This window comes from Pongo abelii, chromosome 10 (genome assembly GCF_028885655.2).
Source record: "Pongo abelii isolate AG06213 chromosome 10, NHGRI_mPonAbe1-v2.0_pri, whole genome shotgun sequence".
NCBI lineage: Eukaryota > Metazoa > Chordata > Mammalia > Primates > Hominidae > Pongo > Pongo abelii.
Window position 1 is genome coordinate 54,955,480 of NC_071995.2, and position 27,736 is coordinate 54,983,215.

The following is a 27,736-nucleotide window of genomic DNA, read 5'->3' on the forward strand; positions in this document are numbered from 1 at the left end:
GGGGAAACGGAGTCCCTATTGGTTTCAGGGGATGAAAACACACACTCCTAGGCTCCAGAAAAGAGAGGCAGAGACAGGAAAGAAGAGGAGGAAGAGAGAGACAGAAGAGTAAAGGAGGAGGACAGCGCCTGCCCTTCCTTGAACTCCAGTCCATCTACATGATGGGCACAGTGAGGACAGGGGTGAGGGCCCTAGCCCTTCCCCTCTCCCACCACCCCCAGCCCAGGGAGCTGACGGTGCCTTCAGCCCTGTGAAGGGAAATGCAGGATAGGGAGCAGCAGCTGCATGTTCTCCTGAAATTGCTTCTGAAAATGACCAGACACTTCACTGGGAAAGTGACGACAATTTGGGCCCTGGGAGCAGGAGATGAGATGGAGAGCGGGGGCGATGAGGCGCAGGTCACCACCCCCCTCTCGGCCAGATAGCCTCTTCTCGGCCTGATTCTGAGAAGTCAAGGATGGGGGCAGCTGTTGGGGGTGGGAGAAGGCTGGCCAGAGCCTGAGCTACCCCTATTCTGAACAGAGCCACCCTCCTCCCAAACAAGGCAGGCTCTAGCCCCTCATCCGCCTGAAAACAGATGATTCCCCAGGTTCTATCTCAGCTCAAAGCAGGGTGTGCCAGAAGCACGTGGCCTGTGCTCAGAGAGCAGATTAATCTGCAGGCAGGAAGAGAAGTTAATCAGTTATCCCTGGCCAGCATGATAGCCGGCCGTGAGCTGCCTGCATATGGAAGTCAGGTGGAGGGAGACCCCAGCCTCAAGGCACAGTGAGTTCAGGGAAGGAAGCGGGAAGAGGTAGGCAAGGTAGAGATCTTGAGAGGAGGAAGAGACAGCCAGAGACAAAAACAAAGGCAGCCCCTGCTAAGCTCTCACAGACCGCAGATCTAAATTTTACTGTGAATATATGAGCAGCTTGTTCCCCAAAGGTAGAGGCCAGGATGGTGAGAGGCTGAGACAAGACAGAATCTATGAGAAAATAGATATGAGGGGGAGTAGGAAAATATTTAAAGCATTTTACAAAATATTACATATTGATATTAGTCAGAGCCCACAGAAACAGGGACAATGAGATGGTGTGAGATAGTTGGGAGAGTGAGAAAAAGATAATGACGATGATGCAGGAAAAATAAAGGAAGAGGAGAGGGAAGGGCCAGGTCACAGGGATGGGAGAGTCTTGATGAGGGAGCCTCATCAAGTGAGTGATGTGAAGTGCCACCTGCTGCAGGCCCCAGCTGTGGGACAGAGACGAGCAAGATAACTGTTGGCAGCAGTTTGGCATCTCGGGTGTGTGAGAAGGAAGGGGGTGTCGGGGAGGCTGGTGTGATGCAGCCCTGTGCTGTGTGTGGGAGTAGAGGGGGTGATGGCACTCCCACGTACAGGAGACCCTGCATTCCCCAGCACCCCAGCATACATCAGCCCTCCAGCCTTGGGCCGCTTTTCAGGCTAAATCGCCAAAGGACCCCAATTTCTGCCAAGACAGGGATGCTCACTTCTTCCCTCCAGGGACACACTTAATGAATCAGTCCACTGGCCACCTGCGACCTGAGCCCCATCCTTAACTCCCCCGCAGCCCCTCCACCCATCGCAGTCTCTCTAAACACCCCCCCAGAGCTCAGCCGGTCAAGGAGCCCGGAGACAATTTTCCTTCTTTTCCTTTCTTATTATCTCACTAGCTGGCTCCAAAGAGCTTGAGGAGGAAAAAGGGCATGGGGGCAGGGGTCTAAGTACACCTGGGTAAAAAGATAGGGGGAACAGGGACCCACCCACCTTGACTGAACCTTTCCAAGCCACATGTTTTATTAGTGAGCAGAGAGGCTGAGGGTTGGAGGAAGCTACTTTTGGAGGAGAGAACAAGAAAGGTTTGGGACAAGCGTCCTCTTCAAGGGTAGTTTAATCCCCAAGCCATGCCCCACGATCAGAGGGGTTAGAGATCCTCCCTCACAGGAGGGCAGAGGGGGGTTTGTGCTGGTTCAGGAGGAAGCAACTGCCATCTCTGCATGGTGCCCCCTCCTCACTGCACAGTCACCTCCAGGCAATGACTCCCCTTCTTCTTGTAGCGTAGCTTGCTGTTGTCACCACCTGCAGGGCCCTGGACAACCTTGACAGCCACACTGTTCTCCTTGAACCTCACTGAGAACCTGGAGAGGGAACAGAAAACCAAGTCTAGTGCCCATCCCCCCACCCCGACTCCCGCATTTCCATGATGGCCCCCCCATCATGCGAGTCAGAGGACTTGAGGCCCCAGAGAACCTGGGTGAGGGCCTGAGAAACACCTCCAAGCCCCGGCCTGCACTGCCCTACATGCTTCGCTTTCTGATCCCAGTAACAATGACCATCAGCCTGGCCATCTACCCTAAGCCGCCCCTCACCCCCAGTTCATGGCCTCACTTCTCAGTCACGGTGACTGCAAGCTGCCTCTGCGTGGCATCCAGCACAGCCCGGTACATTTTGGTCAGCAGTTCAATCACATGCTCGCTGACCAGCAGGAAGTCCCCCTTGGAGCCCACCGATGACATCTTAGGAAGAGGGAAAAATAGCAGGAAAGTGATTCATTTTTTATCTTCAGGAGCACCTGAGGGACATCAAAGGCCCAGAGCGAAAGGTCTGGTCCCCATCACCTCCAGCCTGCCCCAGCCCTGGGATGCATACCACCTTCTCCAGTCCAAGGCCTGCCCCACCCAGCTCTGATACCTCACTCAGATGCAAGCTAAAGAGCCCATCCTTGAGGCTGGTGACTGACACCCCAGCCACATTGTCTAGCCCAATGACAATTTTGGCCTGGGACTTCTTGGTGTCTGTGAGAATCACATGGCCCTTGGTCAGGAGGAGAATCCGAGAAGAAGTCTAGGGACGGAACAGGAAAGGGTGAGGAAAGGCAGGATTAATTGCCCCCACTCCACCTGGCAGGGCGCAAACACAGCCTGCCATCCGCTCTCCAGATGCCAGCCCACAGCTCTGCACTAGCTGCGGGAGGAGTTCAGCCTGCAGGCCCTTACCTTGCCATTGCCACGATTGACCTTCTTCACGGCCTCTGCCATCAGAACAGGCCCTTCCTCCCCGCCTTTCAGCTTCTGCAGCTTGGGGTTCCCTTGCAGCCCAATGTAGTCACCACAGAATGGAATGGGGACACTGAGAACACATGGGAGGTGTGCAGCGGGACAAGGCCCACAGGCCTCTTCCCCACCCCCAGAGTTCCCATCCTAGTCCTCCCGGGCCCTTCCCCCACGTCCACGTATCCTCTGTCAGTGTCCACAGAGCACAGTCCAGGACCAAGACACCAGCACCACCTGGGGAGTTGTTAGAAAGGCAAATTTTGGTCCCCACCCCAAGACCTGCTGGATCAGAGACTCTGAGGAGGGACACAGCACCTGGGGGTAACAATCCTGCCAGGTGATTCTAAGGCACGCTCAAGTTTGAGAACTGCTGCTTGATGGAACTGGCTGTGCAGGGTCTGGGAGGCCCTCACCTCTGGGGATATGAAGCCTTCTTGCCCTTGAACAGTTCACTGGCACAGAGCTTTTCCCTCAGGATCTCTACCTGCTTCGGGGACAGCTGATCCCGGAACTTCTTGCACTGTGAGGAAGGAGGGACAGGAGCTAAAATCATAGAGTGGGAGGGCAGGGCTGGGGAGGGAGGTGAGAAATATTGACTAGAAGACACTAGGAAAGGAGAGAGACTGAGGAAAAAGGACAGGCACTAGACACCTCAGGGAGAGGCTGGGGCTGGAGGACCATTGAGGAGGGGTGCGAGAACCGAGGGAGGCTAGGGGAGGGAATGGACACCATCAAATAAAAGCACCAGGAGGGCTCTATGCTCAGCTCTCAGGGCAAGGCTTAGCCCCAGACAGGTGCTCAATAAGCATTTCCTGAATAAAAGAACAAATTACTTTATGCTAAGTGAAATAAGCCAGACAAAAAAGGACAAATATTATATGATTCCCACTTATATGAGGCACCTGGAAAAGTGAAATTCATAGAAACAGAAAGTAGATTATAAGATATCAGGGGCTACGGGAATGGGAGAATAGGGGGTTATTGCTTAATGGGTACAGAGTTTCAGTCTGGGGTGATGAAAAACACATATGGAGATGGATGGCAGTGATGGCTGCAGAACAATATGAATGTCGCTCATGCCACTGAACTATACACTTAAACACCGTTAAAATGGTAGATTGTATGTTATGTATATTTTACCACAATTTTTTTAAATAGGAAAAAAATAGAAGAGGGAGGCAAAAGAGGAAAATCGGGGGAGGGAAAAAAAAAGATGAAATGAGAGGAGGGGTGCCTAGGCTCCACTTGCCTTCCACTGGTAGAAGAGCTGCCGCAGCTCCTGATTTGTTGTGCTGAGGCACTTGTATGGGGTGGCTGGCCATGTCTTGTCCAAGACGTTTGTGGATGGCAAATTGTTCTTCAGCCCCAGTAGGAATTTCTGTACCTAGTTTGGGAGCAGGGGGATTGGGAGTGGAGTGATGAGAAGAAACACTTCCTGACAGGCAAACTGGCACCCAGATCCTGCCACTTCAAAGGAGGAAGTTAACCCACAGTGAGAAGCAAGGGGTGGAGCTGAAGAGATGGAAGGGAGTCACCTCCTGGATCTTTTTCAGCATGAGGTGCAGGCTTGAGGCCGGGAGGTAAGAGCATGAATAGGAGACTGGAGGGAGAGAAGGATTAGTTCCAACCAGAGACCTGCTACCCAGGGCAGTGAGGTAAAAGGAACCAATATGAAAGCTGGTCTCAAAGTTTTGCTCCTGTAGCTTTCTATTCCTTCTGCTCACAATTGCCTACAGGTGGCAGCCACTGTCTGTGTCAGCTGTTGGCTAGGTACCAAATTTCCCCTCCTCTCAAATCAGTCAAGTCCAAACATGTCAGCCTCCATTCAAAGGAAGAAGGAGCAAATAAAGAAGCAAAGGAGAAAGAGCAAATGAATTCAGGGAGACAATGAAGAGGCCCAGAGCTTCAGAGCCCCCATTCCTGTCTTAAGCTGAGGGATCCAGACCCTCGAACAACAAAGAGGGGCTGTAAGCAAATGTGTCTCATGTCTGAATGAGCAATAGTCAGGGTCCTAACCACGGTCAAAAATCCAATCAGCGGACGTCAGTTACAATTTGCTCCAGCCTCTGTCCAAGATCCCATGCTCTTCCTCCTTCTCTCTGGCCTTTCCCAAGGTTTCACTGGAAGTGCTTTTCTCTCCTGGGTTTCCTCCCTGACACTTAGAGCCCAGCCTCTTGTCGCAGGACCCCTGCATTCCCTGGGCACACCACCCGGACAAGACTCTTTCCCATGCCCCTACCCAGCCCATGCATGATCACTCTGTGCCTTAGCTCTCGATGCTCTCTTGACTCAACTCTGCCAACCTGGGAGATCAGCTCAAAGCCCTCCCTGATTCCCCAAGCCCCGGATTGCCTCTCCTTTCTTTGAAACCCCATAGCAATTTGCCTACACTTGTCTTTGTACTATAGTTATTTGCATGGAAAACAGCTCCCTTTTCTAGACACTGAGTCCTTATAAGACAGGATCCCAGGTCTCACATTTTTTTCACTAGTCAACATTTATTGAGTGTTTACTTAGTGCCTGGCACTGTTCTAGGTATTGGGACATAACAGTGAACAAAGTCTTCATTTTCACTGGACTTACATTCTACTGTAGGGTGGAGAAGGGGACCAACTACACAAGCAAATAAATATATAGTGTGATGTCAGATAATGGCATCTGCTGTGATGCAAAGAAGTAGATGCTGAGGCAGGAATGAGTGGCAGCATATTCCAGAGACATTAAAAAGCCAGGGTGAGCAAAAATTAGCCAGGCATGGTGGCGCCTGCCTGTAATCCCAGCTACTCTAGAGGCTGAGACAGGAGAATCGCTTGAACCCGGGAGGCGGAGGTTGCAGCAAGCCAAGATCGCACCACTGCACTCCAGCCTGGGTGACAGAGCAAGACTCTGTCTAAAAAAGAAAAAAAAAAGGGTGGCCAGAATCACTTGAGCAGGAAGAGAGAGGATCAGAACAGGTCAGGGCAGATCATGATGGGCCCTGTAGGCTGTGGTAAGGAGTGAAATGGAACACCATTGGAGAATTTATACAGAAGAATAGCATAATATGATGTTTTAAAAATTCAATATAGCTCATTATTTTGAAAGTTTTTTTAACTTACAGAAAAGTTGAAATAAGATACAATTAACATCTGTATACTGTATGTTCCTCATCTAAATGCACCAACTGATAATGTTAACACCTTGCACTATCTGTGTGCTCTAACACACACACGTGTGCATATAAATACATGCATATACACATTTACACAAATCCTTGCTACCCTACCATCCTAAAGTAGGTTATAGATATCATGACATTTTACCCTAAAACGTCAGCATGCCTCTCCCAAGAACTGGAACATTCTCTTACACAATCATAACTCCATCACCACACCTAAGAAAATCAACATCACTCATCCAACAGCGATCCATTCTCAGATTTCTCTGCATGTCCTTTATAAACTTCTAAACATGTCCTCTGAAGCTTTATTTTTCCTTTTCCAGGATCCAATCAAGCTTCATCCGTGGCAACTGACTCTTTAGTCTCCCCCAATCTAGAACAAGGATTCTTAAGTTTTTGTTTTTGCCTCTTTTTTTGAGACAGCGTTTTGCTCTGTTGCCCAGGCTGAAGTGCAGTGTCACCATCACAGCTCACTGCAGCCTTGCCCCCCCGCCCCGCCCCAGGCTCAAGCGATCCTCCCACCTCAGCCTTCCAAGTGGCTGGGACTACAGGTACGAGCCACCACACCCACCTAATTTTAAAATTTTTTTTGTAGAGTCTAGGTCTCACTATGTTGCCCAGACTGGTCACAAATTCCTGAGCTCAAGCAATATTCCTGCCTCAGCCTCCCAAAGTGCTAGGATTACAGGAGTGAGTCACCTTGCCTGGCCAAGGTTTTACATCCCATAGAGCACCTAGCAACCTGTTTGTTTATGGCACAGAATTACTGAAGATATAAAAAATGACTTGATTTTTGGCACTTCCAAATGTCTGGAATTTTTATGAAAATGTTTTACTAAGATATCAGGTTAAAAAATTAAAATAGAAAGAGGCAGAATACATAGTATATTGCTGTTAACTGCAGGAACTATCCAAGCTCATTGTAGCTTCCACTGCAGGTCTAGTGGGTTTGGTGGGTTTGGGATCTGGGCCTGTGAAGGCCTCCAAGACTGGAGTCCCCAGTCCCTAGTCTGATTTTATTTATTAATAATTCAACAAACATGCCTAAGCATCTGTCATAATCCCCTTTGTTCCAATTAATGTGGAGCCTCTGAAGGCTTTCTTCTTTTTATTGTTTTTTCTAGATCTAGAAAGTTCTGCCCTTTCCTATGCAGCCCTCCTGCCCCCAGGTCTGCCTAGGGCCATGGGTTGCCCAAGCCTCTATTGATGAGGGGCAGTCTTAGGCAGTGGTTAAAAGCTCTAGAGTCAAATAGTTTGTAACCCAGCTTTACCACTTACAGCTGTGGAACCCCCGGCAAGTTATTCAACCTCTCTGAGCCTTGGCTTTTTAACTATAAAATGGGAGAAAGAAAAGAGCCTACCTCACAGGGTTATTGAAAGTATTAGAGTTAGTGCATGTAAAGAGCTTAATGCATAGTAGATGTTCAAAAGATAATGGGTAAGGCCTGGTGCAGTGGCTCACACCTGTAATTCTAGCACTTTGGGAGGCCAAGGCGAGTGAATCACTTGAGCTCAGGAGTTTGAGACCAGCCTGGGCAACATGGTGAAACCACATCTTTACCAAAAATACAAAAAATTAGCCAGGCCTGGTGGCATGTGCCTGTGGTCTCAGCTATTGGGGAGGCTGAGGCTGAAGGATGGCTTGAGCCGGGGAGATGGAGGTTGCAGTGAGCCGAGATCATGCTTACTGCATTCCAGCCTGGGCGACAGAGCAAGATTCCATCTCAAAAAAGAAATAGGCTGGGCGCAGTGGCTCACACCTGTAATCCTAGCACTTTGGGAGGCCAAGATGGGCGGGTCACTTGAGGTCAGGAGTTCAAGACCAGCCTGGCCAACATGGTGAAACTCTGTCTCTACTAAAAATACAAAAATTAGCTGGGCATGGTGGTGCGTGCCTGTAATCCCAGCTCAGGAGGCTGAGGCAGGATAATCGCTTGAACCAGGGAGGCAGAGGTTGCAGTGAGCTGAGATCGCGCCATTGTACTCCAGCCTGGGCGACAAGAGTGAAACTCTGTCTCAAAAAGTAAATAAATAAATAAATAAAAATAAAACAAATGATAATGGATACTAGCATTAGTTACAGTCAAGGCAGCGGCAAACTGGAATAGTCAGAAACACTGGGGGAGTCAGTGCCTAGTGCCCGCAGGCTTCTGTGGGGGTGTGATTTATTGAGACCCTGTTCTAAACCCAGCAGCTTCTGGGTTGACAATTAGTAGCTGCCTGACAATATACAGATGAAAGAAAATGAAGAAGAAGGGCAGCCAGAAGATAACAGCAAAATCAGATTACAAGTCTCAGGTGTGTAGCAAGAAGCATGTATGGTGGGAAGGCAGACACTCTGGCACCAGCACAAGAGGTGATCAGGCAACTGAAGAGACCTGGAAGATGGAACTTCCCTGGGAAGGGGAAGAGGACGAGCAAATGAAGGCTCAGGAAGGCAAAAAAGAGGTCCAGAGCTTCAGAGCCCCCATTTGTCTCTTGAGCTGAGGGATCCAGACTCTCAAACAACAAAGAGGGGCTGCAAGCAAACATGTCTTATGTCTGAATGAGCACAGTCAGGGTCCTAACTATGGTCAAAAACCCAATCAGCGGAGGTCAGTTACCAATTTGCTCCAGGCTCTGTCCAAGATCCTATGCTCTTCCTCCTTCTCTCTGGCCTTTCCCAAGGTTCATTGGAAGTACTTCTCCCTCCCTGGTTTCCTCCCTGACACTTCTCAGAAGCACTATTGCTATTTGACTGAAGTCTCCAGAAGTTACTCTTCTCTGTCCCTGTTTTTCTCCCCCTGGGAGCTGCCTGTAAGTTTGAACGTGTAGGCCTTCCAGGTGGGTCTTCCCACCCAGCCTGACCCACGCCCTCCAGAATTAGGATAGGTCCTTCCTGAGATTTACTTTCTGACTTGCTGACAATCGTTTCAGAGGAAGTAGAAGGAAGATACAATTCACCTACTCTCACCCCAACCCTAAAATGGATCTTGGGAGGTTGAGCTAGTTAACGTGTGGATCAATCTTCAATGAGGCTTAGCCTCTTCAACAGTTGTTTAAACATCCAGCCCCAAGCTCTTCACAAGGCTATTTGACCATAGACCAGATGGTGGGTGTGCTGAGATCCCTTCCTGCCACAAGGTTGCCTGGATTGTCCACTCATGCCAAAATGCTATCTGATTCTGCCCCCGAGTCCAAGGCACTGGGGCCTGGTCCCTGCAGGTAGCTGCCCTCTTCTCCTAGGACTTAAATACATGCAGACTGAGAAAACTCTTGGAGGAAAGCTTTGGGTTGCCTCTTCTCAAACCCCTCTCCCAAACCTGTGCCTCCCTGCTCCATCCCTAACATCCACCCTAACCCCTACCACTTACCATGCTCTTGTAGATGAAATCTGCCAAGGTGAGGGCAGCCTCTGACCGGAAATATTTGCGATAATTCTTTCGGGCCTGGCAGAAAAGTACAAGAAAGGAGCCAAAGTGAAGATAGGCAGATTCTAGAAAAGGTTGTACTATTTTTCAGCCACACAAAGACCTGAGTAAGATAAAGAGCTGAGACTGTAGCTGGAAGGAGGAAGTAAAGTCAGACAAGTTGGCAGTGAGGACACTTAGAGCAGAAGGCAAAGTTCTGCTGCCAAGTTAGGCATCTACCCACCCAGACACCTATACAGGTCTCCCCTACAGGCCTCTCACTCCCAGACACCCACCCACACATGGACAGGCTGATACACAGAGATATGGCCTGGGCGCAGGCAGGACTAGCTCTCTGCTGCTCTAGCCAGCAGGTGACACAATCCAGGAGAAACAATGTGAGGAAACCTCTCTTCCACTCTCCATTACCTTCCACCCTCTCACAAAAGCCTGGATCAATAACACGGATGCCTTTATCTTCCCATAGCGTTTCTTTTCCTGTAGAAAACATAGGAGTTGTTAGAAAAATGGCACCTCCTGAGCCACCTTCCATCTTCCCTATTAGAGTGAACAGAGTGGGACTTTGGGGATGACCGTACCATGTTTCCCCGAAACCAAGAGGAGATGAGGATCTGACTCTTTCGCATCAGCTGGTAGTGGGTGCGGCAGCGCCAGCCTCGGTAAATCTTCTGTATGAGTGTGGCCAGCTGCTGGAGTCTCAGGCGCCTCTGTTCTTCGAGGTAGAAAAGCTGTGGAGAGGTGGAAGGGGGTGACAGAGAGACTGACTCAGGGGAACAGTTCTGTCCTCTCCTATACCCCACAGTACTGAGGCTTCCCAACCAGGCCTTATTTGATCATTCCTTTGTCTTCTTAGTTCACTCATTCCTTCATTCAGTAAACAAGTATCTACTTAACTCTAACTTTGTAGTAGGCAGTAAGCTAGATGTTGATCACCCCAAGGGCTCTGCCTCAAGCAAAGGCACTTAGAGCCTTGTAGCACCAAGCTCCCCAGGTTCAGGGCAGTGTAGGAACCCAAGAGTTCAATTCCCAGGGATACAGTTCCTGCAGACAGGAAGCTTCCCATCCACTGGATAGTGATCCATTCCAGGTTATACACGCTCCCTCCCCCTCCAGCCTTTCTCAGGTGGGCTCTCACTCTTCCACCTTCTACCCTCACCAAATGCAAGTGCACTCTCTAACTCACAGTCTTGGGGCTTCTAATGAAGATCTTTGTCTTGCCAAAGGCCAGCTCCCCCGAGGACATGCTCAGCTCCCCCAGGACCTTCTCGACACCTTCCCTATGGAAGCAGATGACAGGAAGCTGCAGAGGGGTATCTCAGGAGAGAGTCATCTTCCACCTTTCCCCTAATCCTTTCAGCCTCCAAGAAGTGATCATTCAATTCATTCCTCAAAGTATCCATTCACCCAGCTTCAGCAGATGTGCACTGCACCTCCAGGTCTCTTCCCCCAGAGATGTTTCCTGCACTGCCCTTTCCTGATGCCCAGTCTCCCCATGGGGTCTTACCGGTCTCCCCCATTCCAGTGAGGCCAGGTGCTCCGGCTCAGCAATCGGTACCTTTCCAGGAAGGGCCCATAACCCTGGCGGTGGGCATAGCCTGCCCGTCGCACCCGCACATTCTCCAGCAGTCCCAGGTACCGAGCCTGGGTTGCCACCAGGTCTGAAGAGAACTGACCTCGCTGCTGATGCTCATTGGGCTTTATGCACCTGGTGGGAGGTGGGGTAAGGCACAGGCTTCAGGAGCTGACACCATTGCCAGTGTAACCCATCATATTCCCTTATGCTGCACACGGTCCACTTCACTGAAAAGTTTCAAAGAAAGCAGACACATTGGCCTCCCCAGTTTCACTCACTTCTATGTATTCCCTACTGAATCTGATGCTCTCCCCCTGTGGGATTCTCAGCTCCTTATCTGACTGTTTTCTGTGAGGAAAGGACCTCTGATATCCTTATTCCAGAAGCACCCCCACATGGACATGTTCTACAGAGCATGGACCCTGTACATGCCATCACATATGTAGCATGTTCCCCTGCATGCCAGCATGTCACCTGATGTAGTTGGGGTTCTTGGAATACAGGTTCTTCATGAGGATGGCCACAGAACTCTTGAACTGGGCCCCAGCAGTCGGGGGGCGTTTGAGAGACACCTGCTTAGGATTGCCCTCAGGAAACAAGGACCGAAGGAGGGGGTGCTGGGCCTTCCACATGGCCTGTGACAGGTCTCGGAAGAGTAGGTCATTATTCTTGTCAATAAAGCTGGTCACATTGTATGTCACCTGTAAAGGAGCAGCTATCCGTTTGGAGACCCCACAACCTTGTCCCAGAACTTGGCCCTCCCAGTCTCATTGTGAAGTATTCCAGACTCTCACCTTCCCCGGGTTCCTCCCCCATTGACTTCAGTCTGGGCCTGAGCCCTAATCTCTGCCCTCCAGCCCTGCCATTTCACCTTGCCCGCATAGTGGCAGATGCGGAAGCAGCTGAGGCCCATGGTGTGGTCATGCTGACGCTGGGCATTCTGGGTGACTTTGCTCTCGTAGTGGCCATGCTTGGAGAAGAGCTGGTTCAGCTTTGCTAGGAAAGTGGAGTCACTGACCACCCCAGGCCGCAGGCACTCCTCATCCAGCATGGCCAGGATACCTTGCTGATTCTGGGTCGGGGGAACAAAAGAAGCCCAACCTAAATCTGGTCCTCCAAGATGTCCACGTTCTCATTGCTGCCCCCTTTCTCCGCTCTTATCTTCTGCCCTCTTTACTGTCCCTACCAAGTGGGGAATCAGGGAGAGAGACAGGGGAAGGATGTTCAGGCAGTCTGGAAGGGGAAGTCCCACAGATAAGAGAATGACAACTCACATGCTCAATGAGCTTACAAATGATGCCATTATCAAAGTAGTCCACCTTTGTCCACGGTATGCCCTGGTCAGGGGAGACAACAAATTACAGGGAACATGTCCAAGACAAGTCTCCAGAAACCTCACCAGATCCAGCCTTTCACCCACCCAACAAAGGACATCAGAAAGCCCCATAGTTCACAGGGGTCCTTGGTACAATTTCTATTTATGTCCCCATCCCTCCAAGGTTGGTGGAGAATTTGTGGGGCGGGTAGACAGACACACGGGAGGAATTGGAGCAGCTGTGAGAGAGGGTGAGACAACGCAGAGATCCCCGTAGGTGGTGTAGGGTGGAGAGGGAAGTGTAACATGTTGAGTGAAGATTAGGATAGAGATTTCCCGTGTGGGAGTGGGGAAGGATCCATGTATATGTGGAACAGCGGCCACACTACTCTGTGCTCTATAAAACCACAGCACGTGAGAGTTTATCGTCAAACAACAAGGCTAATTTGATACATCTTCAAAGATCTATATCAGTGATTCTCAAACTTGAGTGTGCAGCACAATCACCTGGAGGGCTGTTAAAATACAGATTTCTGGGTCCCACTCCCCAAGTTTCTGATTCAACAGGTCTGGGATGTGGGCCTGGAATCTGCATTTCCAACATGTTTCCAGGTGATTTTGATGCTGCTGGTCCAGGACTACCCTTTAGGAACCACTTTATCTACATGAGACTTTGAGACTATATAATGTTTTGAAAAGCAAGAATGGTACAAAAGCAGAAGACCCAAAGATAATCGTTCTCTACTTTAGGGACTTGCTGGGCATCAGGCCTACAGACAGGATAGCTCCTGATCCCACCCAAGGGTCAGACGCTCCAGGCTGGGACATTTTCAGGTATGGCTGGGAAGCATAGGTCTTTCTTTCCTCCCTCTATCACAGGTCTTTAGAGAAAACAAAATTAAATTAAGTTGCCTCCCACTTCATCCCCCAAATACCTTCCCCAACCAGTTAAAGGAATTATGATATTCTTAAAATACTGTGTTGCTGTAAAAAAGCATCCTCACATACTGATATGGAAAGATCTCGTTACGTGATGACAATAAGGTACAGAACAGAGTGTATTTACTGCCATTTGTATAGATTTTGTGGGGAAATATATTTACAAATTTGCTTGCATATGCGTAAGAGACTTCTGGAAGGAGGCCCATGTTGGTTGCCTCTGGGTGGGGAGGAGAACTAGGAGGCTAGGGGCAGAAGTAGGAGGGAAACTTTCCTTATATACTTTCTAAGCTTTTTGAATTTTGAAGCATGGGAATGTATTATGTATTTGATCATTTAAATCGTTAAAATTAAAACATACAAAACAACTAAAAAAACTTTTTCACACATTGTGACCACATTGCCTGAAATTCTGTTACAACCTATTCCTGAGAGCTCACAAGGGAACATCCCTAGGAGGGTTTTGATGAGTGAGACTCTCAGGCATTCACACTTTGAAGGTAATGAGCTCAATCAGAGAGCTTTTCTAACACCTAGCCATAGAAATTGGAGCCATGGGGCACTTCTGGTGAGCAAGTCTGGGATCATGGTGTTACAAGAAAGGACAGCAACCGTAGCTAGGGCCCGGGGGAGACCAAGGACTCTGAGATGTTAGAGAAGGGCACAGAAAGAGATGTGGTTGGGCCAAGCCCAGGAGAAATGTCCTTTTTATATTTGGTTCACAGTCTGCCATAGGCCAAGCACAGCTGTCACTTCCCTCTTGTCAGGACTTTCCACACATGTACCCTGGGAGGCCAAGGAAATGAAGAATGGAGAGCAGAGGATTAGGGCTACTTGGTACTGTTGGAATTATCTACTATGCAAGGGAAACATTTTATCCTCTGTGTTCCCATCTGGGGACGATGTAGAGGAAATTGTGATCAAGGAGAAAGGAAGCTCTGGCATATGCCTAGAAGTTGTTTAAGAGGGGGAAGTAGAAAAGACTTGGTTTACTTCTCTCTTATATTCCTCTTGCTCTTCTTTCAGGGTCATCTCTATGAACACCTGCTGCAGCTTCTCATTGCAGTAGTTGATCACAAATTGCTCAAAGCTATTATCCTGAGAAAGGGAGCACAGGTTAGAGAGCTCACTCCAAGACTGTTTCTCCCTCTCAGTCCTACCTCCCCTCCCTCACATCCCCCCTGTGAGCCTGTCCACCTCTAATCCTAGGGGAGCAGAGTGCTGAGGTGAGACATTCTCACCTCTAATATCTCAAAACCGTAGATATCAAGGACTCCCATTACCTTCTTCTTTTCCCCGATGCCCACCTGAAGAGGAGAGAAAGAGAAATCTGAGGACAGGCCCCCTCTGCACACCAGGCCAGGTCCTTCTGCAGCGGATGGGGTTGGAGTAGGGGGCAAACAGAACTAGCAGGAGCTTTGCCAAACTGGAAAGGAATTGTGATTTTACTCTCCCTCCTCCACACACTAGAGAACAAGCAAAGAGGGAGGAAAGGAGGAAAAGGAAGATACAGATAGATTCCAGGATGGTGCTCCGATGGTACCAGGTAGAAAGACAATAAAACCTCTCAGGACAATAACCATCTCTTAGATTTGTAGAGCATTTTACAAAAGATTCCATGTCTTTATTTATCATAACCTTATAAGGTATTATTGTTCCCATTTTACAGATGAAAAAGTCAAATTTCAGAAGGATAGGTACTTACCAAGCCTCGACTCAAATTCCTTCTTATTCTACTACCTTTCAGTAATAGCTTCTAAATAGATGGCACTTCCATGTGGATAATTTGTTAATAACAGCTTTGCTGAATATAATTCACATACCACGTACAATTCAGTGGCTTTTTAGTATATTCAAAAGGTTGTACAACCATCACCACTACCTAATTTCAGAAAATTTTCGTCACCCCACAAAAGAAATCCTATACCCATTATTAGTCACTCCCCATACCCCTCTCCCACCAGCCCTTGGCAGTCATTGATCTACTTCCCATCTCTATGAATTTGCCTATTCTGGACATTTCATATGAATGCAATCAAATAAAATGTGGTCTTTTGTGACTAGCTTCTTTCACTCAGCATAATGTTTTCAAGGCTCATCAATCTTGAAGCATGTATCAGTACTTCATTCTTTTTATGGACAAATAACATTCTTTTGTACAGATATACCACATTTTGTTTATCTCTTCATCAGCTGATGGACATTTGGGCTGTTTCTACTTTTTGACTATTACAAATAAGGCTTCTATGAACATTTGTGCACAAATTTTAGTGAAGACGTCTAATTTCAGTTCTCTTGGGTATATACCTAGGAGTGGGAATTGTGGTATCATATGGTAACTATTTACATAATTTATCTGATCCTCATTAAACCCTGTGAAGCAGGTAGGAATGCATTAGTGTTTCTTAAATAGTTTTTTATTTAACTTATTTTTTTTTTCATAAAATATAGAGTTGGGGGTCTCACTATATTGCCCAGACTGGTCTTGAACTACTGAGCTCAAGCGATCCTCCCACCTCAGCCTCCCAAAGTCCTGGGATTACACGCATGGGCCACCACACCCAGCATATTAGTGTTTCTTAGTGGGCATTTCCAAATCAGGACACTGAGGCCCAGAACCTTTGTGAAATTGAAAGTCCACATGACTTTTTACTTAATTGAAAGTCCACATGACTTTCAATTAAGTAAGTAGATGATAGATCCAGATTGTCTAACTCAAAAGCCAGTGATGTTTCCATGACAACACACTGTTGGAAGGAACTGTACCCTCCCCATCATCCTCCCTACTCTGCTCATCTCAGAAACGAAAGTATAGGGCTGGTGACAGGGCAGGAAGGTGAGGCAGACAGGAAAGCATGGAGAAAAGAGAGCGGCCACTTGCCTTGATGCTCTCATTGATTCGATTCACTATCCAGTCGAAGAGGCGGCTGTAGATGTTCTTAGCCAGGGCGTCCCGAGCATACTGAGCCTGTGGGTGAGGCCCAGCTGATTAGGGTGGCACCACAGAACAGGGTCAAAACAGCCCCCTCCACTCCAGTGAGCTCCTTACCTGCATAACATTCAGTGCAGTGACCACCTTTTCCTTGGCTGTTTCCATGGTCCTCGAGCACAAAGCTCTCTCTACTTCTTCTGAATTCAAGCCCACCATCTCCCCAATCTCCCGAACACCTGGGGTAATAAGAAAGTACAGCATGTCCTTAGAGGCAGCTTTCTCTCAGGGGAGGGAGTGCGATCTGATAAGTGAAACTGCCTGAGACACTGGTGTCCTGGGGTCTCACTGGAGAAGTCATTGCAGCCAACCCAGAACATGGCCCTGGAGGAATCTCAGGGAGTTGGGGGACAGGAGAAAGGGGATCTGGGCATTTTGCATGTATCATCCACTTTAATATGAGAATCTCCTGAATTAGGTGTGATTATCCTCATTCTGCAGAAGAATCAACTCAGACTCAGAGAATTTCCAGACCTAGATATATCAAATTTCAAAAGCTCATTTCCAACATGCTTCATCGGGAGTTCTCAGTGAGTCTGTTTAGGGGAGAACTCAGGAGTGGGATGAGTGGGACTGCATCAGGGTGAGATCAATTATGCTAGAGATGGTAGAAGGACACGACTTGCAGTAGGAGATTCAGGATCTAGGTAGGGGCTCCAGCAGGCTGGGATGCAGACCTCTCCCATCACGGATGCCACTTGCTGGTATCCCATTGGCCTGGAACTCATCAGCCACCAACACGTTCCCCAGCTTTAGCACCATGGATGTCACCTCTAGCACTTGTCGAATCTCCTCCTCCGAGAACCCAATCACTGTCATTGCACTCTTAGGCAGAAAGCAGAAATCAAAAGCTGAATTGTTTGTGCCAGTCCAATGTGAATAGAGGATGACCTAAGGGCCCAAGCCTGCCCACCCTGGGCACCCACCTGTACAGCCCTGAAGCTGGAGGCGTCATCCATGCCATCCACTCTGGATACTTCATGATTCAGATAGGCATAGCCAGTTGTATCCCGCTCAAGCTTCAGGGCCTCTGGGAGGGCCAGTGTTGGGGAAGAGGGTTAGTACCCAGGCTCTCTGGAGCCCTCCAGCCTTGACATCTCACAGCCCTTGCCCTAATGGATTCATTCATTTATTCAAAGGAGTCATTTTTGTTTTGGTTTCTTCCCCTGCCTCCTTTGTTTTGGGATCATTAATTCCTGTGATGATAGACTAATTTTTGCTGTTGTTGAGACAGGGTCTCACTCTGTCACACAGGCTGGAGGGCAGTGGTGCGATCTCAGCTCACTGCAAGCTCCACCTCCCAGGTTCAAGTGATTCTCATGCCTCAGCCTCCTGTGTAGCTGGGACTATGGGTGCATGCCACCACGCCTGGCTAATTTTGGTATTTTTAGTAGAGATGGGGTTTCTCCATGTTGGCCAGGCTGGTCTTGACTCCTGCACTCAAGCAATCCACCCGCCTCGGCCTCTCAAAGTGCTGGGATTACAGGCATGAGTCACTCGGCCTAACAGACTAAATTTTTAAATACACTTTTAAGTAGTGTTTAGGGTTTTGATGCTCATATTGATTGGGTTTTCCCCCAACTTTTATGAAACAAAACCCTCATTTTACTCTTCTCCCTACCCTCAGGGTTCTAAACAATAAAAATAAACAAGCAACCCTTCCATCCTACGCAGGTGCCTCTGGAGGGTGAAGGTAAGGGGAGAAGGGTAAGCGCATATCTCCTGCCTGCCCCCAGCCTCAACTCTTGGCATGGGTTGCTCATTCATTGTTTGAACACCAAACACCAATAAAGTGGCAGGTAGCATGTTCCCTGACCCTGACACCTGTTCTGAAAAGTTTTCTCTGATGCTGAGGGCCTGAGCCAAATGGCTGTCTTGCATTCCCCACTGGTGAATCTACATCCCAGCCCATATCATATGGGCTAGGTTTTGTTTTTTTCTGTCTCTCCCACAAATGAGCAACTTGTGCGTTGGGACTGTGTTTCTCATCTCCATATTCTGTGTGCCTTTCTGGCATGCAGGAAATTTTCTCTTTTTAATAAATGAATCAAGTGAATGATCAAAGCTGTTTCCCTAGGATGGGAGGGATTCGGTTAATCATGGAGTTTGAGGGATGTCAATTATCTGGTATGCAAATGACCTGAGAATCAGGGAGTATCCCTCAAACTATAGTCTAATGGCAGCTCCCCCAGCACACAAAGTTTGAAACAAGAGTCTGCTAAGGAGGGGTATATGGAGGGAGAATGAGTCAGAAAGTCTGGGGATGATGATACCTGGGAGACCTCATCTAGAGTTGATTTAAACCAATAGATGACAGACCAACCAGAACAAGACACTAATGCCTATGATGCAGACAAGTTGAACATAACCAAAACTATTAAGCCAGGAAAGAGCATGAGATCTGCAGGGGTTCCTAAAGATCATAGAGATCTCCAAGAGTGGAAAAGGAGATAGCACAGGTCTAGCATAGAATCACCAGAAACCAAAGAGACATTCTTGGGGGCCAGACACCCACAGTGCTCACAGCCAAAGGGGAGATTGGGAGAAAAACTCCAGTAGGGCTTAAAGTCCACCAGACACTCCAGTGATGCCCACCCAGAGCCACTTCAGGCAAGTCCAGCATCCGGGCTGTGATGGACCCTTCCCCAGGCCAAGCCAAGGGGCTCTAGGTCTTCTGCTCTTATAGCCAGCTGCACAGGCCTGATGGCCCTGATCACACCATATTACAATGGATCTGCTCACACACCTGTTATCCCTAGAAGACTGTAAGTTCTTCGAGGACAGGGTCACGTCTTACTCAACTCTGTATTCCTAGAGGTTAGCAAAATATTTGATCATAGGTGTTCAAGAGATGTTGAACGAATGAATGAATGAATGAATGAGTGAATGAATGAATGAAAAGAAAATCAAGAACAGGGTCCTAGGTAAGGCAGATGTAGACCCAGGACAGCTTCAACTAGAGTTCACTGAAAGTTCCTGAACACTTACAACATTCTGCCTGCTTCCCTGCTTTAATTAAATCCCCTTAAGTTGAAGGTAGGAAGGAAAGTAGATGGATATAAGTGTTTTATATTTGAAGCCAACTCAGGGAAAGCAGAACCCAGGCAGGAAAGAGGAACGAGAACAGTGAAGAGGCAAGAAGGCATATCCCTGGCAATAAAACCCCAGAAAAGGAAGAGAACACAGGGGTAAAGGAATTTGTTCTCAACAATGAGTAGGTGAGGCTGAGAATGGGAAATGCAGCAAGGAAAATCTGGGAGGCTCAAGGGAAGAGGGCTGTAGGGGCCCAGAGGGAACAGGGGTTCTGGGACTGAATGGGGGTTGGGGACTTTGCCATGTGTCACTCATGAGGACACTTTCCCCATGCAGGCACATACTCAGCAGCTGTGCATCTGCTCCAGCCAGCAGCTGATAGAAGATGTGGAAGTTCCTTTCTCCTTTGAGCTGCTTCACTACTCGGGATTTCTCAAGCAGATCTGGCAGAGAATTAGAAAAATAACATCCTGAGGGCCTGGGAGATGCCATAGCTTCCCTCTAACTCTGCCCCCATTGCCGGCATTCCTAGTGGTTGGGAAGTCTCCTTGACATCTAACATTCTGCCTTTCTACAGGAACAGATTAGCAGAAAGGGCCATGGGAGGCAGGTGGAAGACAGGTGAGTGGAATTGGGGAGACACATACAGTTTGTGATGACACCACCGAGGGGGGATCCCTTGAAGTCAAATTCAATATCCATGTATTTTCCCTTCAGAGAGAGACCAGAGAAAGAGAGAGACTTAGCTTCTTCCTCTTCTCACTACCCTGCCTGGGAGGGGTCTGTGCCACATTCCTCCCTCTCAAGCCCCCACATCCTCTCCTCCCAGGTGGGGAGACATTTACTCACAAATCGGGAAGAATTGTTGTTGCGAATGGTCTTGGCATTGCCAAAAGCTACAGAGATGAGGAGGGGAGAAGTGAAACTCTAGAGAAGGGAAAGGAGGAAGGGCTTCCAGTCCTCATGACAATCTCAGATTTTTCTGGGCTGAACAAGAGAGGTGATTTTGCAGCACTGGGGAAGAGGGTCTAGGGCTCAGTGATTCCGGGGGTTAGATGGAGGGTGGAGAGGGCAGACAGCAGAATTCTCACCCTCCAGCACTGGGTTAGACTGCAGCAGCTGCTCCTTCACAGAGTTCACCTGCTCTCCTTTCCCACAGACGGCAGCCACATAGGACATCACTAGCTTGCTGGCCTCTGTGCAGGAGAAACACTCTCGTGGGTCCCCACCTAGGACTAGCCCATCCCCCCACCTCCTTAACTTCCTTCACCCCAGTGCCTCACCACCCCTTGGAGTCAGAAAAAGTGGAAAGGAAGTTCTGTGGGGTGGAGGGTCAGGTCTAGGTCTGGCTTGCAAAGAGACAAGGAGGCAGTTCCAGAGGTGACTCCATGTGTTCCCCCAGCCAGGGGCCTCACCAGTCTTCCCTGATCCACTCTCGCCTGTGATGAGGATACACTGGTCTCGGTCCCTGTCCCTCAGTGACTGGTATGCCACATTTGCCAACGCGTAGCTTGTGGGGAGGAAGTGGGCAATGACTATTGTGCAACCAGTTCAAGACACCATCTTTCACTCAATCTCCAGCACGCAGGTTCATCCACTCTCTCTACTTGGAGCAGACTGGGCAAGATGTGACAGGCCTTGGAAGGGGCCTCCAAAAGGCCAGGGAAAGAAGGGGCAGCTGGAGAAGCCCCTTCAGGGGAAGGGACAAAGGAAATTAGGATGACTCAGTGTCAAGAAGCTGGGGCCCTGTCAGCCTTCCCTTGGTCCCCCTACTCACATATGGGGCTTCAGCTCATAGAAAGTATAGTCTTGATATTTGGCAATGAACTCTGGCCCATAGATGGGAAGCTGTTGATAGGGATTCACCGAGATCACCACATTCCCAATGTAGGTCTGGAGCCAGGAAGAAGGTGAAGGGAATGAGCTTGAGGGTGAGGTGGGAGCCTATGACCTCTCCAGCCACATATCCACAGCCAGAGGCACCCATATGACACTCACATAAATCTCCTTGTTTTCATAGCGAAGCTGAAGATTCTTGAGCAGTGACTCCTCCACCAAGGGTTCCAGGAGGACAAGATCCTCCACCCCCACAGAACCTTCCAGGAGAGGCATGTCCAGAGGGGCCACTGATCCTGGGGATAAGGGGCACAGTTTGCTGATGTCCACTCAGCTTTAGGGGCCAGTAACTGTTTGAGGGGAGGATGGCAGAAGGACCAAAAGAGCCTTCCTCTCTTCCTACCCTGGCCCTAAAGAGAGCCCCCAACCTAGGAGAGGCCTCTGGACCAGCCCAAGCTAACTAGGGAGGCCGAAACTCTCAGCAGGAGGTGGGGGGGATCCTCTGCTGCCTGGGTTACAGTTGGTGGGGGTGGGGCAGGGGTGGGACAGGAACACCTTCCTCTGACCACCAGGGGAAGGCAGGCACCCAGTGGGCTACAACTGGGGAAGCACAGTTGTGACTGAAGGAGAGAGGGCTGAGGAGGAAAGTGTAAGCAAAGACTTGTGCTGCCGCCAGGTACAGAAAGCCCTCTCTCTCCTACAATGGGCCCTGGCCAGGGTCCAGACTCCCCATCTCCCCCCAGTGCTTCTTCTCAACACCTTACCTCTCACAGCCCCTATTAAAGACACCCAACCTACCCATATCCATTTCAGAAGTTCTTCCAAAGGTCTCTCCTTCCCTGTCATTGCTACAGTGAGCTTCATTTTTAAAATGGGAACTGGACAAGGCAGAATTATAGAGGATAGAGGCAGGATTCCTCCATAAGAGACTGGAATTTCCCAAAGAAAATGAAAGTGGGGTTTGCTTCCCCAACAAACAGGCAGTTGTCAGGACCTCTGGATGTGCTACATGTCTGTCTCTATTTTTCCATCTCCAGCTTTTACACCCACTCCTGTAAACTTCTGGCATGGACTTTGCCCCAGAGGGACACACCTAGCTTCTTGGGGGAGTGGGCAAAGAGGAGCAGAGTTGGAACTACAGGGAGGGTGGTAGGGCTTGGCCCCCATGCAGTAGGCACATGGCAGGTGTTCCCTAAGGAGGAAACCCGGCCCTCCTCAGTCTTTCCTGTGAGACTGAGTAGGCAGAGTGGCCAGGCACAGGACAGAATTATTAGTACAATGGTCAATGCCACTCCCGAACAGGAATGAAAGAGACACATCCTCCTATGCTATTGCATCTCTGAACCCGGGTGGGGGAGCGGAGGAAGGAGGAATGGAAGTGGGGCAAGAAGGGGCACAGGCTTCCTTCTCCCTTCACTTGGCTTTCCCCAAGCTCTAGGAAAAGAGAGCACTTGTCACTTACCAGAAGGACACAATTGAGGAAGCAATAAGAATATCAATAATAGCAGTCTCTAGGAATCATGCAGCATTTACCACGAACTGGGCAGGGCTCTAAGCACTGTACATAAACTAATTCATTTAGTGCTTACAATATCCCCATGAAATAGATACTATTTTTGTATTTTCTAGATTTTACAAAAAGCTAAGTCTTTAACTTGGCAAGGAAGGGTGAGAAGCAGAAGGTGGGTTGGGAGCAGTCATCTTCTTTGGATTTGGATTTGAAGGGAGTGGGAATGTGACTGGTTGAGGGTGGGGAAGGGTAAAAGGCAACAGGCCCCAGATGGGGCACCCCAAGGTGTTAAAGAGAAGCAGTGACAGGTCAACGCAGGACTCACCCAACACTGGAACTAGGGTATAACTTCACTGTCCTTGGAGAATGGTGGATGAAATCTCAATTTGACAGGAATGGGGCATAGGAGTCCCGGCCCCAGGATGGAGAGGTGGCTTAATGGGAGCTGTCCATGGTGCAAGGAAGCTGGGAAAAAGGCTGCCCTCCTCTTGCCAGTGTCCACTCTTCTGATTTTCCCTTTTGCTGCCTCTTCCAGCCCAGGCTCCCTGTGCCAGTCAAACCAGGAGAGGCCGGAGATGGCTGATCAGCACAAAGTCCAGACTGTTCCTGCTGAGGGTGTGGCTCACTTAACCCTTCACAGGCCTGATGCCCCAGAGGGAGACACTCAAGCTCCCTCTAGGTAGGAAAGGGTATCTGGCTGGCGTTAGCTGAGAGGCTTAACTAAAGGAGGGTTCTTGCTCCATTGTCTCCCAAATTTGGAAATGAAAGCTGGAAGAATGGAATTTATAGCCAAGGAAAATATTTCCCAAAGAGAAGTCAGGAATTTTGTCAAGGACAGGTAGGGCCAAGTGTGGTTGCTCATGCCTATACTCCCAGCACTTTGGGAGGCCAAGGCGGGAGGATCACTTGAGCCCAGGAGTTCGAGACCAGCCTAGGCAACATGGCAAGACACGTCTTTACAAAGAGTGTCTTCCTAGCAAAAAAAACAGTACCTCCCTCATACCTACTCTTCCTATCTTATCAGGAGTCAGGGGATGTTAATGAGATTACTTGGAGAGCTAAGCAGACAAAATCCCCAAATTCTTCTCCACTTCCCTTCCCCCATGAATCAGACCCTATCATAGAGACCCAAAGATTAAAGTGATTAGTAATAATACCTCACATGTGTATAGATGTCCCCGTTTCATTGAACTCCCCCCTGCATTGCCTCACTGAATAGCACCACCCTGAGGAAGGCAATACAGATACTCCATTAAAATGGAAAACTAGGGACAAACACCAGACTCAGAGAGGTTACACAATGTGCTCACAGTTCCATGCTAGTGCATGGCAGAACCAGGAACAGAATGCAGCTCCCTAAGTTTGCCATAAGTTGCAGACCAAGTTCTGAAGTTTCTAATTTTAATTCGTCAGCACTAGGATACTGAGTAAGACCCTAAGCTGCTGTAATAGCTCCCTCTGATAGATAAGAAGTACCCCTTCATCCAGCCAGGAAAATTCCTGAAAACAGCAAGCCCCCTCTGCCTACCATCCTCTCTCCCAGGCATGCAGAAAGAACAAATTAGGTAATTATAGACACTTAACTGAAGAGAGACTTGATTCTCCAACTCTCAGCTATGGCTGCTTGGTGCAAGGTCCAAACTCTATTGCTCTCACAGAAGCACTCTGCATAAGCCCGGCCCATCAGCAGTTCTATTATCAACCTGCCTTTACATAATTTATTGATCTACTACATATATTTGAAGGTGGAGGGGGGCAAGGAAAAGAGAGAAAGCTGAGTGGAAGTGACATCAAAACATAATGCTACGTGTAAGTGGAGCAGTATCCATGTCCTAGAGGCAGAAGTGACAAATATCACCTATTTACCAGTGGAGGAAACAGATCTAGAGTGAGAAAACCACTTTTCCAGGGTCACACCACTGCAAACCTGGCAGAGCTGGCACCAAAACCCAAGTCTCATGTTCTCTAGGCCAGGAATCTGCAGCCATCTGGGGTTTACCTGCATGTCCACCCATTCAGTCAACTGAGTGCCTACTACGTGCTTACTCATGAGAAAAGTGACTCTAAAATGAGACAGCACTCTCAGGTGTAAGAACAATGACATGAACATCACAGCTAGGGTAACCAACTGTACTGATCTGCCTGTGGGACACAGCGGGGTTCTCTGGACATGGGAATTTGAGTGTTAAAACTAGGACAGTCCCAGGCAAACTGGAGCCAGTGGGTCACCCTAAATTAACAAGATATGAAATATACATCCAAGTCAGCTGGGATTTTCTAATCTCCTGCTTTATAGGCAAAACTGAAGCAACCAGAGCTTATTAGTCTTCCTCTACTTTGACTCCTAAATCACCTTCCTTTTTCCCCCATTAACATTTCTAGACCATGGAAGGGGCAAGAGGGAACTTTTTGGGGTTACAGAAATGGTCTATATCCTGATTGTGGTAGTGGTTATACAACTGTCTCCATTTGTCAAAACTCAGCAAATTTGTACACTTAAAACTGGCAAATTATATTGTTATGTAAATTGTACTTCAATAAAACTGGCAAAAAAAAAAAAAAATTCTAGGCTGGGTGCGGTGGCTCATGCCTGTAATCCTAACACTTTGGAAGGCCGAGGCGGGCCGATCACTTCAGGCCAGGAGCTCGAAACCAGCCTGGCCAACATGGTGGAACCCCGTCTCTACTAAAAATACAAAAAAGATTAGCCGGGCATGGTCGCGGGTGCCTGTAATCCCAGCTACTCAGGAGACTGAGGCAGGAGAATCGCTTGAACCCGGGTGGTGGAAGTTGCAGTGAGCCGAGATCACGCCATTGCACTCCAGCCTGGACAACAAGAGCAAAACTCCGTCTCAAAAAAAAAAAAAAAAATCCCAATCATTTGGTGCTGATTTCTGACAAATTGGGAGGGCAGCAATCTGATTAAGCCAATTCACTCATTAATCTTCCCACAGGTATTAACTTCTAAAAAGATGTTACACAATAAAAAGGCAGGTATTTTCAGATATGGTGAGGAAGACATTTGGTGGTACAGGGTCTTCTTGACTCTCATAAACTATCTGGTATTAATAACATTTATCATACTTAGACTGGACTAAGATGTGCCAGGCAACAAGCTAAGTGCTTTACATCATTGCTATTCAAAATGAGGTCCACAGACCAGCACCATCTGATCAACTGGGAGCTTACTAGAAATCCATAATCTTTGGGAGGCTGAATTGGGAGGTCTGCTTGAACCCAAGAGTTCCAGGCTGCACTGAGCTATGAGTGTGCCACTGCACTCCACTCCAGCCTGGGCGACAGAGCAAGATCCTCTCTCTTAAAAAAAAAATAAATGCAGATTTTTGGGCACCATTGAAGATTTACTGAATCAGAATCTGCATTTCAACAAGATCCCCAGGTGATTCCCACGCACTTTAAAGTTGAAGAACTGCTTTACACAACTTACCATGTTTTTTTTTTTAAATTATACTTTAAGTTCTAGGGTACATGTGCACAATGTGCAGGGTAGTTACATATGTATACATGTGCCATGTTGGTGTGGTGCACCCAGTAACTCGTCATTTAACATTAGGTATATCTCCTAATGCTATCCCTCCCCCCTCCCCCCACCCCACCACAGGCCCCAATGTGTGATGTTCCCCTTCCTGTGTCCATGTGTTCTCATTGTTCAATTCCCACCTACGAGTGAGAACATGCAGTGTTTGGTTTTTTGTCCTTGCGATAGTTTGCTGAGAATGATGGTTTCCAGCTTCATCCATGTCCCTACAAAGGACATGAACTCATCATTTTTTATGGCTGCATAGTATTCCATGGCATATATGTGTCACATTTTCTTAATCCAGTCTATCATTGTTGGACATTTGGGTTGGTTCCAAGTCTTTGCTATTGTGTACAGTGCCGCAAAAAACATACATGTGCATGTGTCTTTATAGCAGCATGATTTAGAATCCTTTGGGTATATACCCAGTAATGGGATTGCTGGGTCAAATGGTATTTCTAATTCTAGATCCCTGAGGAATCGCCACACTGACTTCCACAATGGTTGAACTAGTTTACAGTCCCACCAACAGTGTAAAAGTGTTCCTATTTCTCCACATCCTCTCCAGCACCTGTTGTTTCCTGACTTTTTAATGATCGCCATTCTAACTGGTGTGAGATGGTATCTCATTGTGGTTTTGATTTGCATTTCTCTGATGGCCAGGAGGGATTAAAGACTTAAATGTTAGACCTAAAACCATAAAAACCCTAGAAGAAAACCTAGGCAATACCATTCAGGACATAGGCATGGGCAAGGACTTCATGTCTAAAACACCAAAAGCAATGGCAACAAAAGCCAAAATTGACAAATGGGATCTAATTAAACTAAAGAGCTTCTGCACAGCAAAATAAACTACCATCAGAGTGAACAGGGAACTTATAGAATGGGAGAAAATTTCTGCAATCTACTCATCTGACAAAGGGCTAACATCCAGAATCTACAATGAACTCAAACAAATTTACAAGAAAAAAACAAAAAACCCCATCAAAAAGTGGGCAAAAGATATGAACAGACACTTCTCAAAAGAAGACATTTATGCAGCCAAAACACACATGAAAAAATGCTCATCATCACTTACCATGTTTTTTTATCCTCACTAAAACTCTATGATGTACATCTAGCAATTATGCTTTAAGTTTTTATTAGTTCAACCATTAACGATCACCTATGTCTCTTATTTACCTAGTGGTAGTTATGGAAGGAAGAGAAAATATGTCATTAGTGTACATTAACATAAATTTACTTATGTTCTACATCCTGTTTTCTTCCTACTTTGCCAACTTTCTGTCTTAAAAAAAATAGACAATGGATTTCCATGTAGTCCAAATAACTGAGATGAACTTTGGGAGGCTGAGGTGGGCAGATCACCTGAGGTCAGG

General features: G+C 48.0%; 1 protein-coding gene across 2 annotated transcripts; it reads right to left on the minus strand.

Moving 5' to 3' along the window:
- Nucleotides 1-1,741: 1,741 nt before the first annotated feature.
- Nucleotides 1,742-24,663, minus strand: MYO1A (myosin IA). Of its 2 annotated transcripts, XM_024256928.2 has the most exons (29): nucleotides 23,974-24,663; nucleotides 23,142-23,361; nucleotides 21,469-21,602; nucleotides 21,248-21,363; nucleotides 20,886-20,980; nucleotides 20,562-20,666; nucleotides 20,320-20,366; nucleotides 20,118-20,181; nucleotides 19,815-19,913; nucleotides 17,364-17,467; nucleotides 17,115-17,262; nucleotides 16,498-16,616; nucleotides 16,330-16,416; nucleotides 14,690-14,755; nucleotides 14,442-14,546; nucleotides 12,469-12,531; nucleotides 12,066-12,266; nucleotides 11,669-11,895; nucleotides 11,126-11,326; nucleotides 10,805-10,898; nucleotides 10,200-10,349; nucleotides 10,030-10,098; nucleotides 9,565-9,639; nucleotides 4,301-4,435; nucleotides 3,465-3,571; nucleotides 2,995-3,127; nucleotides 2,690-2,842; nucleotides 2,387-2,514; nucleotides 1,742-2,136 (listed from the first exon to the last, which is right to left on the minus strand). In XM_024256928.2, the coding sequence occupies exons 3-29, from the start codon at nucleotides 21,580-21,582 to the stop codon at nucleotides 2,010-2,012; spliced, it is 3,132 nt and encodes a 1,043-aa protein (XP_024112696.2). In that variant the 5' UTR covers nucleotides 21,583-21,602; nucleotides 23,142-23,361; nucleotides 23,974-24,663; the 3' UTR covers nucleotides 1,742-2,009. The 2 variants fall into 2 exon arrangements, with proteins under 2 accessions (XP_024112696.2, XP_063568241.1); XM_063712171.1 differs by lacking the exons at nucleotides 23,142-23,361; nucleotides 23,974-24,663 and having other exon boundaries at nucleotides 21,469-21,674.
- Between the last annotated feature and the right edge of the window lie 3,073 nt (nucleotides 24,664-27,736).

Coding starts and splice junctions, on each gene's coding strand:
- MYO1A (XM_024256928.2), bottom strand. CDS start 21,582: ATGCCTCTCCTGGAAGGTTCTGTGGGGGTGGAGGATCTTGTCCTCCTG. Junction 14,756..16,329: donor GAATCAATGAGAGCATCAAG/GCAAGTGGCCGC, acceptor TCTCCTCTTCAG/GTGGGCATCGGGGAAAAGAA. Junction 11,896..12,065: donor TCTGCCACTATGCGGGCAAG/GTGAAATGGCAG, acceptor GCTCCTTTACAG/GTGACATACAATGTGACCAG.